The 14,430-nt window shown below is 47.2% G+C and overlaps 1 protein-coding gene across 1 annotated transcript; it reads right to left on the bottom strand.

The window, feature by feature from the left end:
• Positions 1-6,190: 6,190 nt before the first annotated feature.
• Positions 6,191-14,430, bottom strand: PHLDA3 (pleckstrin homology like domain family A member 3). The gene is made up of 2 exons (XM_079980092.1): positions 13,454-14,430; positions 6,191-7,802 (listed from the first exon to the last, which is right to left on the bottom strand). Exons 1-2 carry the CDS (start codon positions 13,812-13,814, stop codon positions 7,654-7,656), a joined length of 510 nt encoding a protein of 169 aa, XP_079836218.1. The 5' UTR covers positions 13,815-14,430; the 3' UTR covers positions 6,191-7,653.

Here is a 14,430-nt window from a genome sequence, read left to right as displayed (position 1 = left end):
AAACTTTTGCCAAACACCTGGACTTTTCATGACTCCTTTGCCTTTATGTCTGATCCAGAGCATGCACGGATGTTTAGGTAACCTTGTTCTCTTGCTGCCACAACTAGCTCTGTGTGCCAGCAAACAGATCTATGCACTTGTTTCATTTAAACCACTGAATACAGGAAATAAAAATTAAAGATAGGCAAAATACAATCAGAAACAAACACTTGGAATGCTTGGAAAAATCCATTCCCAGCCAGCTTGACCTCTTGACTGCTAAAAGTCATCCCAAGGGGGGAAGAAAAAGTCTCAGGAGGACTGGATTTTGGTTTACATGGTTGCATAACCTCACAGAAGCTACTTTTTGAACAGCTTGCTATGTGTATCTGAGTAGTGCATTGGCACTAATGTATACAAATGCACCATGACTGTTTACTGAAAATGAGGAATGTGAGAGAGCCTTAGCCCACGGCATGTGCTGTCAAAGTAGCGGGGGGAGGGCACGTCATATGGATTTTCCTTTGAGGATAAACAATTGTCCTGCTCACGGGTGGCGCTGTGGGTTAAACCACAGAGCCTTGGACTTGCCGATCAGAAGGTCGGCGGTTCGAATCCCCGCGGACGGGGTGAGTTCCCGTTGCTCGGTCCCTGCTCCTGCCAACCTATCAGTTCGAAAGCACATCAAAGTGCAAGTAGATAAATAGGTATCGCTCCAGCAGGAAGGTAAATGGCATTTCCATGTGCTGCTCTGGTTTGCCAGAAGCGGCTTAGTCATGCTGGCCACATGACCCGGAAGCTGTACGCCGGCTCCCTCGGCCAATAAAGCGAGATGAGTGCCACAACCCCAGAGTCGTCCACGACTGGACCTAAGGGTCAGGGGTCCCTTTACCTTTAAATGTCCTGCTAGTCTGTGGTTTGGTATATTGCCAAAAACACATGAAATGTAATAACACTGAATTTGTGATAACATACATTTTGCTAGTGTGATGGGACAGTAAACAATGATCTTCAGCATGATGGGCCCACAGCCTTCTATAGCTTTGATACATTAGGTGACACTTTAACTCTGTAGCTTTCAATCATTACAATTGCTGTTTTTGTTGGACCACATGCAAAATATGCTCCCAAATGAATCATTATGCTGGGCTGTTAAATGTTTTCATAAAGACTGTAAAATCTATAAAGGATGGTTATTGCAGTTCAGCCGTCTCCTTGATGGCGGTTGTTCCAAAGATGACAATCCAGGCATTATAAGCCCTTTCAGAAGAAAACCAAGCTTTCGTCTCATCCTCCCTTGCAGATTAGCTGCTTCCTCTGCTCTGTGTTATGATAACACAGAAAGATTTAAGGAGTGGAACACCTTGCCAATTGTCGGTGAATCCTCCTCTCCCTTTCTTTGGCATTCCCAAAATCACATTGTGTCCTTTGTTGTGGCAGTTTTTTTTATAGGTCTCAAATGTTATTAAAGAGAATGTGTCTTTGGTTAATTTATTGATGGTTTCACAACCACAGACAAGTTTTAACATTTCCCTGCTGGTTTTGTTCTTTGACATTTGCTTGCAGACATTTACAGGAGATGTTCACCTTCTGTAAGCCCCAGAGGTTGAGAGCAAGGAGGAGATTCTTGGAACTTAGGGTCATCCCTAGAAGTTGATTGGTAGTCCTTTTCCAGGCAGTACAAAAAAGAAGACGGTCTTCGCACGGTAACATTTGTGGGATGTGGTACAAAGAAATGTGGTGGTGATGATCACCAATTTAGGCTTATTCAGGCTTATGGAAAGTTGCTCTGCCATGATAGTTTTATGAGCCACACATTTGGAGAAAATAGACCCTGGAGTTCTGGATGGTAAAGACAGACAGCCTGGATATTAGCTAAATAGGAAGCTGCCTTATACTGAATCAGATCATTGGCCCACCTAACTCAGTCTTGTCTACTCTGGCTGGCAGCAGGGGTTAGACAAGGAGCATTCTCAGCTCCTTGGTTGAACATGGGACCTTCTGCATGCAATGCAATGTAGATGCCCCCCCCCAACTAAGCTACTGCCCACTTAAAGCATCAGGTTGTCCACTGTGTGAACAGTATGCTGGTCTGGATAAGCCACTGGCCTAATCCAGCAGGGCTGTTCTTCTGTTCTTCTGTTCCCACCTCAGTTCAGATCTTTGTGGGAGACCTTCCTCCATGTTCCACCACTCACTGAAGTGCTATAATGGGGGTCTCAAGAGCATGAGCTTCTCGCCATAGTGCCTAAGCTCTGAAATGCCCTGACTCAAGAGGCCCAACTGCCCGCCCTCCTTGATGCTGCTTCATTGTCTGATCAAAAAAGGCATTGCTCCCTAGGGTTCTTGGTCCACAGAGCTGGTATCATCCTTGGGGTTAGCCAGGGCACCTGTCACACCCCAGAAAGGGTCCACTGCTGACCCCTGGTCTCGCTCCTCCTCTTTGCTGTTGCTATCTGGTTCACCTGCCCTCTCTGAGACAGGAGCAAGCAGGAGGAGGAACAGCTTTCACAAGCCCTGCCTTTTTCTTCTGTGCAGTGGTGTGGATTGGGCCCAAAGGAAGAGGACATGCAAATAGGCCATGGATACAATTGCCAAGAAGTGGGTCCATTCAGGGAGGGGGAGTCCACTGAGTCCATCTTGCTCAAGGCCCGCCTCTGAAATAAATGTGGACCCAACACTGGGTCTGCAACTACGACTGAGTGCTTTCATACCTTATAATAGAAACACTGCATAGTGATTATTTTTTTCTTGTCTAATTGTTCCTTGCACTTTTTAAATGATTGTTTTGATTGGATTGTTGTTAGCTGCCTTGAATGCTTCCTCATTACCCATAATTTAAGCAAACGACAGTTCCTGATTTTCAGATGTCACAGGGAACTGTGATTGGTTTAAAACTGGCTTCTCGTCTCCTCTTCTCACTGTTGCATGAAAGAGAAAGATGGGAGTCCAAAGCTTGCCATGACTTGCTCTCATGGTGGAAAGCCTCAGTTTGAATAAGTAAAACTTTTCAGCTATGTAAGAATGAACCGTGTGTTGGATTTTAAGTGAAAGTGTGTGCCTCAGCATGGATATCCCTCCCCTCAAATGCTGCCTTAGCCAAACACTACTTTTTCCACCTGGTCAGATCGTTGCTGTGCCCCTTTGGCAGATCCAACACAAGCTCTGCCCACTCAATTTAGGTGCTTGGTGCAACAGTTTTAAAGGTCAATATGAGAAGGATTTAACCTCCACAATACAAAAGCACAATGACTCAGAGTTTGTTTGTTTTTCCCCCTGGCAAAACAGAACAGTCTTTATCTCCTGAACAATTTGCCATTCCAGCAAGTATGGCTCCTTACGGCTGCAGGAGTTTCCTGCTTTCTGGTTGCCTACAACCCAATGTTGCACAGTCCTCCTGCTGCACCATGGGTGCCCATTCCTCCTGCAGGAAGCTGACACCAGCTCAAACCTCACCCCTGGGGTGCCTCCAATGCAGAGATTCTTCTGTTCTGTGTTTCCATGTGGCCCTTGTATAGCTTGCATGCAACGAGAACACCATCTCCTTCCAAGAGAAGAGAGGGTGTGGTCAGTTTTTGCTTCTGAAAGAGTGTTTAGTACAAAACTTAGGGCCTGGCAGCAAGGGAATTGGTGCATCTGTCTGTGTGGGTGAGATTTACGGACTAACAGCTGAGTCAGGCACTGATTCCTCCAGTAAGGGGAAAGCAGAAGAGGGAGTGTGTATTTAGATGTGTGCATTTGAATGTTGTGGAGAGAGAGAGAGAAAAAATTCCTTCAGGAAGGCAAAAGTTTATCCTTGTTTTCCTTGGGAAGAATCCCAGAAGTCTTACAGCAAGCACATTAGAATGATAAATACCACTTGTATAGCTTTTATTTCTTCATAGTCAGGACAAAGGCAGTTGTTTCCATTCAACTAAGTGCATTATACACTCAAGCCCACTTCAGTACATTGCAAGGAAGCATTTCATGGTGCCTGGAAGACTTAACACATTTCAACTCTGGTGAGTTAGAACCTGCTTCTTTAAATGCATCTGATCATGCAGACTCTTCACCATAAAAGTACTGCGTATGTCACAATAAAAACCAAAAATAATTGAAGTGCATGTGATGGAAGGTGGGACAATTGAGGGACCATTGAGAGCTGGGTTTCGTAAATTGACAAACAAATAAAGGAAACAATATTATGGTAGATTGTGGGTAGAAGCTGTCTCATATGGATAGCCTTTATGCCACCAATATAGTGAAGTGCAGGAGTATGCAATCTTTAAAATTAGACAATATTCATCATCCTTGGGTGAGATTTCCTTCCCGATATTTCACATCAATGCAGCTAGTGCAAAATGTGGTGGCTAAGATGTTTGTGGGGTTACAGGCTTATTTTAACTCAACCACATTTCCCTATAAGCTACTTCTGGCTACTGGGGTCTTATCATTTTTTTGCCTTTTTTGCTGAGTTCATATCTTACTTAAGTTCCTACAAGTCACTCTGGCTACTTTATGGAAAGGTGACACCACACTAACTAGCACTATCATCCTTGAGCATCTGCACCCCTTCTTTAAGTCCTTCCATGCTCTTTAGCCTCAGTTTAGGACAGGGGTCAGCAACCTAAGGCCCATGGGCCGGATGCAGCCCACGGAGGTCGTTTGACTAGTCCACAAGCCACCCCCGAACTGAGCTGCCCTCTCACGCACTGCGTTAAACTGGCGCGGGGACTTGCTTCTGCGGCTCCGAAAATCGCATCTGCATGCGCGATCCAGCCCATAGAGGGATCTCCGCGGGACCGATCCAGCCCAGGCAAGATAAACCTTGCTGACCCCTGGTTTAGCAAATAGGGAACATATGGCTCTCCAGGCATTCAATAACTATAATTCCCATCTATATTTTCCCCATCATCCCTAAGCATTGGCCATGCTGGCTTGGAACTGGTAGGAGCTTCTCAACAGAGGAAGGCCAGTAGAACACTTGCTCTCTCTTCACACACAAATATCAGACCTGGGGAATGCTGGGGAGCTTCAGATGTTGTTGGACTACAACTCCCATTATCCCTGACCATTGTCCATGAATCCAGTAGCATCTGTAGGGTCACATGTCCCCCGTCCCTGTGAAAGTTTAGGCCAGGTTCTGTGAGCCTGGGGTAACTCAGAAACTTGTGATTCCTCAATGAGAACAACAGAAATGATTGTTAGCCATCCCAGAAAGATAGCTTCCAATCTTTCCCTGCATTGCACAGACCCAGGAAACTATTTGGTATGTTCCAGGGCACAAAGGACAACAATGAAACCTACTAGGCTTGGCCAGTGATCCATGCAGATTATGTATCCCAGAATACAACTTCCCCAAAATTATTGCCAATATATAAGAAGTTCTGAGGCAGAGGTGCAGAAATTTATTGGCAATTTGGAAAGCTTTCCCTGCAAGTGGAAATATTTAAAACTACTGCTTTAGACCATTTTCTAAAATTCAAGATTAAAGCCATGTTAGTTGTGGTTGTTTATTAAAAAGAAAACACTTACAGCACCTTGAAGATTAACTAACTGTATTTTAAGAACCTGAGCTTTCATAAGACAACTACTGTTCATTTCGTTAATGCTGAAAAATGATTTAGACAACAGTAGTTGCTCTACCCTCTCAAAAGTGTCCTTGTTATTTCAACAATCCATTGCATTTTCCACTGTAGTCCCTTCTTCAACATATTCAGTGTTACACAGTGATTGGGAAACAGAGCCCAAGTTATCTGTTGCAGCAGTCAACCTTTTCCAATTCAGCAACCCCAACATGGGGTTACCACAGGAGCAGTGTTTTTAAAAAAATGTGGTATATTCCCATCTTTCTTCTTGATTTTATGAGCCAGGATGACCAGGGAGAATGGTCAGCTTTAGCTTGTCAGGCAGGAGTTCACACCATCAAATATCAAAGGAGGCCTGTCCTCTATGCATTCAGTTTCTCTCTCTCTCAACAAAAATTAGAAAGCAGGTGGCACCACAACCTACTTTGCTTCATTCCTACTTGAGGATCTCAATGGTCCAGTTAAAGACCCATGGCAGCAGGCGGGAACTTGTAGACCTCCAGATGTTACTGAACCACAACTCCCATCATCCCTGAGCATTGCCCATACATGCATCAGACACAATCCTTTAAGCAATGGCGTGATGAGCCCAACTTTTAAAAAAGAACCATAAAGGCACACTTCTAAAGAATGACATATGTGCATTGTTGATTTTCTTGAAATTTTATTAATAAAAGGTTATACATAATGACCAGTAGTTAGGAGTAAATGAGTACCCATTGTTTGGCCCTCAGACAGCCATCGCCCTGGTAAAAATGAATAGCATCCTTTTCCCAGCTGGGGATTCTCAGACTGGCAGTTCCATTCCCAATGGATAAAGATGCTCTGCCAGGGCCCTAAGACCTTCCTGCACTTGCCTCCTTGCCATGGCCCATAGTAAGTAAATGGGCCTTGAATCAGGAGAAAGAGTAAGTGACAATGGCATTCACAGCCTCAAGGTGAGCAGGACAATCTTCCTTGTGCACGGTCAAATAGGATGCTCATTTTTGTGAGTAGTCCTCTTCAAAAGTTCATGATGTTCCTCCCTGTAATAGGCCCTGTTTAGTTGTTACCCACATGAAGGGGGAATGTGACTAAAGAGGTGGCCTTCAGCTTTATCCCACTTGTGCTGCTCCAACCAGTTTCCCACACTTTCAGGGCAACCCTCTGCAGTGGGGAGACTGCTACTCTCATGTAAACATCTCAAGCAATCTAGAACCTGGTGCCATTAGGCCTCTCAGTCACATGAGGAGCCTACATGAGTGCAACAAGCTCCCCACTGCAGACACATGCCCTGAACATATGGAAAGCTGAAAGGAGCTGCATGACGGTTTGGTTAAAGGTGGATTGCCCCTTCACACATGTAATGGTCAACAGTATGTAAGGGACCTAATGAAATGGATGTACAGTGGGACACCGGAGTGATTCACTGAGCTGGAGCTATTGGTCGTAAGGATGGGACACTGGCCCAGTCAGTGTTCTTCCTGTCCTTTAGTTCTGAGCAGAAGGCCTCAAGTGAGCAATACTACAGAGAAAACTCATTTAAGAGAGTCTCAGAAGTCCACACAGGCTCCTCCTTAAGGTGCTTCAATTTATATCCGGTCTGTCTGTTAAGTCCTGCAGGCATCTTCCTGGCAACATGTGACTTCTCAGATCAGAATAGCCGGTTCACCATTGCTCCTTCCAGGTCAGTCACTCAGTTCTCCGAGGAGGGATGCTCCCTTTCAATCATGAAGTCATCAGATGGCTCCTCGCATGCTCAGGAATTCCTTCCCAACGCTCCTCATTATCCAGTGAATTCCTGCATTGCCCATCCAGCACTAGGCTGGTGGCAGACAATGGAATGGAATGATTCTCTTTTGTCACTCTTGCTGTGTCTGTGTCTTCAACCTAACCTACAAAGTCCTATGGTGTGGACTACCATAGGTAAGAGTGTAGAGAAGCAACCTTTCAGTCCACAGCAGTTTGGAGGGGGCTTTGTCTGTGACTTAAGTATCATAGCAAAGACACAGCCAGAAAACCAATGCCCATTCTAGCCATATTTGTGACCCAGGTCTTGCTGTACGCTTTGGGCATCACTTCGTTTTTCAGTAGTAATACCATGGAAGAGAAAAAAATGGATCTAAGTTCAGTTGCAGCTGGAGATTGCCTTCTGTCCATTGGCAGGTGAATTCACAGCCATCAATTCCTCTGTATTCTCCATGTTCAGCTTAGGGTCTGGCTCCTTGGACCCATTCACCAGAATCTGGCCAGCTGGGGCTGCCTCATGTTGAAATGCTGCAACAGAAAAGGAAAGGAGGTGAATCTTTGGTTAGACTGGAGACAAGTTGGACAAAGGGCCAGACTAGTGCAGGTGCTGATGTGTGAGAATATTCAAACTTGGAAGACCTGGGAGCAGGCATTTCCTGTGGCAGCTCCTAAGCTTTGGAGTTTCCTCCCTACAAAGATGCATTTGGCACATTCACTATACAGCTCTTGTTATATGGCTTTACCCTGGCTTTTGACACCTATCCTATTCTTCTGATTGCAAATTGTTTCAACAGCTTTTGTTATTGTAGTTTTACATTGTTGTAACCTGCCCTGACACTTTAGGGTGAAATGCAGGTCAGAAATAATAATAATAATAATAATAATAATAATAATAATAAGTAGTAGTAGTAGTAGTAGTAGTAGTAGTAAAGCACCCAATTCTTACAGGGCTGTTACAATATATTGTAAAGAACTTTGTATACTAAAAGGTGTTACTGAAACAATATTAATAATATAACAATAAAGTTGATAGTATTTCCTTGGACTTTGTTATTTTAACTCATGAGCAACTACTCATGAGCCTATTTTATAGTTTTGTTTTTCATCTTTTAATTTTTGTCTGTTTTTATAATTGTTATCTCTGTTTTATATGCATTATAAAATGAAATAATAAAAAACTTTACTACTACTACTAATTATAATATAACAGTAATAAAAAATCCAAAACCCCATAATGTCAAAAACATGGCTTGCAAACTAAAAATAGTGCTCTTCATTTGAGCAATTCCTATCACTAGAGTAAGAGTGAAAGTTTAACAGGGACTGAAATAATTTTGTTACATCTGAAATTGTGGAGCACCTACTGTTATATCTGAAATTGCAAAGAGCCACTTGAGTCCTACAAACTTTCTGTCAAAAAGCCATTCTTATATGAGAGGCTAGTTGGATGGAGCAAATTATCCACAACTTGCTGGCCTGAGCAGGCACTGAACAATAGTCTCATGTTCACTTGCTGACTGATGGGGATTTGCAGTATGACAAGTTAGAGCAGGACAAGAGAAACAGAAACTGGGCAAGAATATATGCAAGGTATGGGAGAAATCACATAGCCTTGGCTGAAAAGACCAGTAACATTTTCTTCCTGCATAATACAGTCAACACTGGAGATCGGCCATACTTGCCATGTTCAGGGATAGACTAGATGCAATGGCAGCAGGTCCTGGTGCTTAAACATGGACCTGCCCCAACGTCACAGATATGGTTTCCAAAGCAGTAGGTGTGCAGGTGAGGAATCCAGACTCAAACTTTCCACCCCTCTTCATGCAACTTTCTCCCCACGATCCCTCTGTCCACGTGCTTTTCTCCTGGTCATGATAACTTCTGGTATCAGGGTTTGGTTAAAAATAGCCTGAGTCTTTGATATATCATACTATTAAAATAAGCATGATACCTCAGGAGTGAAGAAACCATGAAGAATTATACTGTTTTCCCTTCCATTGCTTAGGCTTCTCGGGCTGGGCGCAGCTCTAGTAACATGAGAAGAGGGTGTATCACATGCATGATCCAACTATCTGCTAACAGTGAAGGGCATTTGTCAGTCTACCTCTTACTAGTTAAAAGAGCAAGCAGGTGTAAAGGAAAACAAATCTGCTGATGGACAGAACACAAGAAGAGCTCTTGCTGGATCCAACCATCTGGTCCAGCATCCTGTTCTCACAGGAAGCACAAAAGCAGGACCTGAGTGCGACAGACCTCTCCCCACCGGCCATTCTGAGTATTTGGCATATGTAAGCATACTGCCTCCCAGCAATGAAGGGAGAACATAGCTGTCAGAGCTGCCTCTAGGTCCCAGCTCACAGATGACCAACGCTAGGCTGTAGTAATGTACAAAAGTCTTTATTGAAGTTCAGTTTCCATTTCAAAGCCACAGCGTGCAGCCCTACGTCTTAAACCCTAGATCGGCGAAGTCCCGACTGAGTCTCCTCCCCTATGACACCAGTTTAAGATCCTAGCCCTGCTCCACCTTTTACGCTGCTCTCTCCTCCTCTGGGTCCTCCTGCCCGCTGGGGCATTGCCCTTTCTGGACTCTTCCGACGCTGAGTCGCTTAGCTCCTCCCCCTCCCTCCGGCGGGCTTTAGGACCCGGTTCCCAATCCTCATTCTCTGCTGTCCCGCGCTCCTGTACATTTGAACTTGCCTCTCGCGCCAGCCCAGTGACCTTTCTCCTAACCGTTACACTACTTCGGTCACTGCTTCCCTCCTCCGGGACACTGGCCGGATCTGACCTCTCCTCCGTTGTCCGACTTTCTGATGGAGGCGTGGTCAGCCCTGCCTTATCTTCTCTCCCTGGTGGGGAATGCACTGGCCCCGATCCTTGGGACTCTTCCCCCCCCACTCTGCTCTGGTGGGGAAGCTGGTCCTGATTTCCAGCTACTGCTCTGAGAGTCCCTGCTGCCCCCTTGCTCCTGGGGCGTTCCCCTTGGGAACCCCCTACCCCTGGCCACTGGCGCCCCCTTCTGTGAATCTTCCGATTCGCTGGAGAGGCTCATGGAATCCCTCGGTCCACTGTCCTCTTCTCCTACGCTCCCCTCGGATTCTTCCCCTTCGCTCTCCATCTCCTCTCTTCCCTGTGCCTCTGCTCCTGAGCCCCTGACAATAGCCATCAATAGCTCTGGCCCCCATGAATTAATCAGATCTTCTTTGACTGCCATCCAAGATGGTGGCCTTCATCACATCTTCTGGGAGCAACTTCCACAGATTAAGTAAGCACTGCATGAAGAAGTGCTTTCTTTTCTCTTCATCATACCTTTAGTTTCATTGGATTCCCCACCCCCACCCCCCACAGTTCTACTATTATGAGAGAAGGCATGGAAAGCCTCTCCCTATCCACTTTCTCTACAACATGCATGTTAGGCACACAGTCTGTTCCTACATGCTTCTTCATGCTCAGGCTGAGTGGAGATCACCAGAGACAGAGGACTTCTATATATGCAATGGCTATTTGGTCAGCACCTAGCAAGTGTCAGTGAAAGGATCAGGGCATGCAAAAATTTAGCATAAATCAAGACTGCCTCGCACCTTGCCCATATTATGGCAGATTTCAGGGCACCATTAGGGGGCAACAAATATTTTTACAGTGGAACCTTGGTTTCTGAACATAATCCGTTCCAGAAGACCATTTGAGTTCTGAAACGTTTGAAAACAAAAAACTCAATATGGAAGTCACCTTGGAATTTCGACTTCTGAGGTGTGTTCGAAAACGGAAGCATTTACTTCTGGGTTTATGGCATTCGAGTTCCGAAATATTCGTCAACGGAGACATTCGAAAACTAAGGTTCCACTGTATCGCCATGCAGATACTATTTGGGAGGGTGGGGATAGAGGTTCAAAAGAAGAAGATTCACATGGATTCCTGAACTGAGACTGCTTTTCTCTCTCTCCCTCCCACCTCTCCATGTATTGTACTTAAACCTTGTGCCTGGCAAGGTTTTTTGTCCTGTGTTTCTCAGTCAGAGCATGAGATATTGCCCAACAACATGTCAATAGAGCATGAGATGGAGCAGGCCAAATCACTGATGAAAAAGCAGGGTGTAGCCACTGGCTGTGCTTTAGGGCCACCTTGATTGTGACCTTCATGCTCACGTTTGCTACCAAGCTTATTAGTTATTTTTCAGGAGCTCAGGCTGTAGAGTACAATGCATGCTTGTAAGTGAGTGGATAGAAGTAGTTTTATACAACCTGCCTCCTGGGTGAGAGGCTGCTCTGGTATAGAACTGGGCCTTCTCAGATGGGAGAGGAGTATTAGATGGTCCAGTGCATAGCCACATGATACATTTAAAGCACAATGAACACATATTTGAAGCGCATGACTTCCCCTTGCTTCAAACAATCCTGGAATCTGTAGTTTCCCTTTAACAGAGCTACAGTTACCAGCACCCATAACAAACTGCAAATCCTAAGATTGGGGGGGGGGGGGTCACATGCATTGGATATGCTTTAAATGTACGGAATGGTCATGAGCCCATTAGTGCTTCAGAACTGGGGACAGCATCCTTTGTATGTGGGCTGTAATACTGTCAGGTATGAGTGGCTGGGTGATAGAGATAATATTTAAGGTAGTGAATGATCATAGTGGTTGTGTGCAATGGTTGGTGAGTAAAATTCAGGGGATAGTTCTATAATAATGTAATGCAAATTTTCAGCCAACATAACATACATTATACTGCCTTTTGTAATGCTCTCTGACTTTACTTCTATTAATATTGTTTGTGGATATTATTATTAGTAGTAGTAGTAGTATCTGATTTTATATACCGCTCTGCACCTGGGGGTCTCAGGGCGGTTCACAAAATAAAATCAAGATATAAAGCCACAATAAGGTAAAGGTAAAGGTACCCCTGCCCATACGGGCCAGTCTTGACAGACTCTGGGGTTGTGCGCCCATCTCACTTAAGAGGCCAGGGGCCAGCGCTGTCCGGAGACACTTCCGGGTCACGTGGCCAGCGTGACATCACTGCTCTGGTGAGCCAGAGTCGCACACGGAAACGCCGTTTACCTTCCCGCTGGTAAGCGGCCCCTATTTATCTACTTGCACCCGGAGGTGCTTTCGAACTGCTAGGTTGGCAGGCGCTGGGACTGAGCAGCGGGAGCGCACCCTGCCACAGGGATTCGAACCGCCGACCTTTCGATCGGCAAGTCCTAGGCGCTGAGGCTTTAACCCACAGCGCCACCTGCGTCCCTAAAAAAGCCACAATATACCTAATAAAAATAATGGATATGGATATTGCTTGTGTACGTATCTACTGTGTATCTACTATTTTTATCTGCTATAAACCATACTGTGAGCATCAGGTAGTATACGGTCTATAAATGGAAATACTATTAATGGTGTTCTGCCTCAGGCACCAAAACATCCTGGGCCTTCCTGTATGGTCTACCATACATATGAGTAGTGGAAACCCTCTATGTGCCCACCAGTGGCAGGCGGTCAGTGGACTAGGGGGACTAGGCAAGTCCCCTAAACGCTCCCAGTAATTAGAGTATTAAAGTATTCCTGCCTGGTGCCTTCTCTCAGGAAGCTTCTGCCTGGCTTGGGGAGGTGCTCGCAACATCACAAAGTCACACACACAATGTGGGAGGGGGGATCGCTCTCATAAACTGGCACCTCTAGCCCTAACTGTTCCCCTACCAAAAAAAAAAATATCACCGCACACCACTGGTGCCCACAACTTCGTCTAAGCTCCCCCCGAATCTCCAGGGAGCACAAGTGGGGAAGAGTGCTCTCTAAGAGGCTACCTGGTCACATCCCGAGTTGTAAAATGGAAAGGAAAGGTGCCAATCTTGTGATGCAGGTTTCTGGATGAATTAAGGCATAAATGGAGCCAGCGTGATAATGACACATCTTGTATGAACGCCTGAAGCCACCTTGTGCTGAGTCAGATCACTGCTACTCTGACTGGCGGCCGAATCTCGCCACCGTCTCTGGCTGGAGCCTTCTTCCACTTCTGCCACCAGAGATATTTTAAACTGGAAGTGCCCGCGGAGCCCCGGTGCGCGCAAAGCACGTGCTCCGTCTGCCCTTCGGCTCTGGCCACCGTTTCCTGGGCAGAAGGGGCGCGATCTCCTTGCCCCATGCCGTGCACCATCCCCCGCGCGCCATCCCCGACGTGCTGGCCTTACCGGCTCTGCAGCTGTGCCTGGCGCGCACGATCTGCACCGCCTGCTGGTTCTTGAAGCGCACCAGCGCCATGGTGATGTCGGCGTTCCAGCTGGGCTCCTCCTGGGGGCAGCGGAAGTCGATCTCGGCGCCGCCGTCCGTCACCAACGTGAAGTAGATGTGCCTCTGCTTCCACTCCACGCACTCGAGGGCTTTGAGGCGCGCGAAGGGGATCTCCTTGCAGCGCGTCGAGCCCCGGCTGCTGGCCTCGAACAGCCGCAGCCCCTTCTCGCCCAGCAGGCAGCGCTTCCTCTTCCAGAGCTGCAGCAGGCCGCCGCTGCGCTTCTCCAGCACCCCTTCGCGAAGCACCTTCTCCGACGCCATGGGGCTCGGGCTGCCCAGGATGCTGGGAATCGCCGCCGCCGCCGCCGCGTGGTCTGCCAGGAGCGCTTTCCTCTTCCTCCTCCTGCTGCTGCTCCTTGCCGTCCGGCTTCCGAGGGAGAGACCGAGGGAGCCAGAGAGAGCCCGCCCTCTGCCGCGTGAGCTCCGACGGAGGTTGCCCCGGCCTCTGGGCTCCGGGATCTGCCGCTACATGCCCGCTCGCTTGTGCCTCGCTCTTCCCACTCGCATTCCTTTCCTGCTTCGCCAGGGCCTCGCCCCAGCTCTGCCTGCCGGGGAGAGGCAGCGCTCACGCCCAGGCGCGGGGCCGGCTGCGCTGAGAGAGCCCGCGGGGCTGCTGGCGTGCCCAGCTTGGGCGGCTGGCGCACGGAAAGGAAGGTGGCTGGGGCTCGCCGGCATCGTGGGCGGCAGCGATGGCTATCTATATGCTGCTGGAGGGGCGGGCATTGGCAGGTAGATGGAGAATGGGGCTGCGGCTCGGAGGAGCCACGGCGGACAAGGCATCGCAGACGCGGCCAAATTCCCACGCGGAAGTGCTTGCCATGGACAGAGGGGGTCGTGCGTAACAGTCGCGCGCGGTGGGGTTTTCTTGTGGACAGAA

The sequence above is a fragment of the Podarcis cretensis genome (assembly GCF_951804945.1).
Source record: "Podarcis cretensis genome assembly, chromosome: 6".
Classification (NCBI taxonomy): Eukaryota; Metazoa; Chordata; class Lepidosauria; order Squamata; family Lacertidae; genus Podarcis; species Podarcis cretensis.
Note: the sequence above shows the minus strand (reverse complement) of the source record. Positions and strands in the feature narration are given on the sequence as shown.

Excerpts from the sequence above, each read along its gene's own strand:
- PHLDA3 (XM_079980092.1), bottom strand. The coding sequence starts at position 13,814 with ATGGCGTCGGAGAAGGTGCTTCGCGAAGGGGTGCTGGAGAAGCGCAGC. Across the intron at positions 7,803-13,453 it reads CAGGCACAGCTGCAGAGCCG|CATTTCAACATGAGGCAGCC; the intron begins GTAAGGCCAGCA and ends TTTCTGTTGCAG.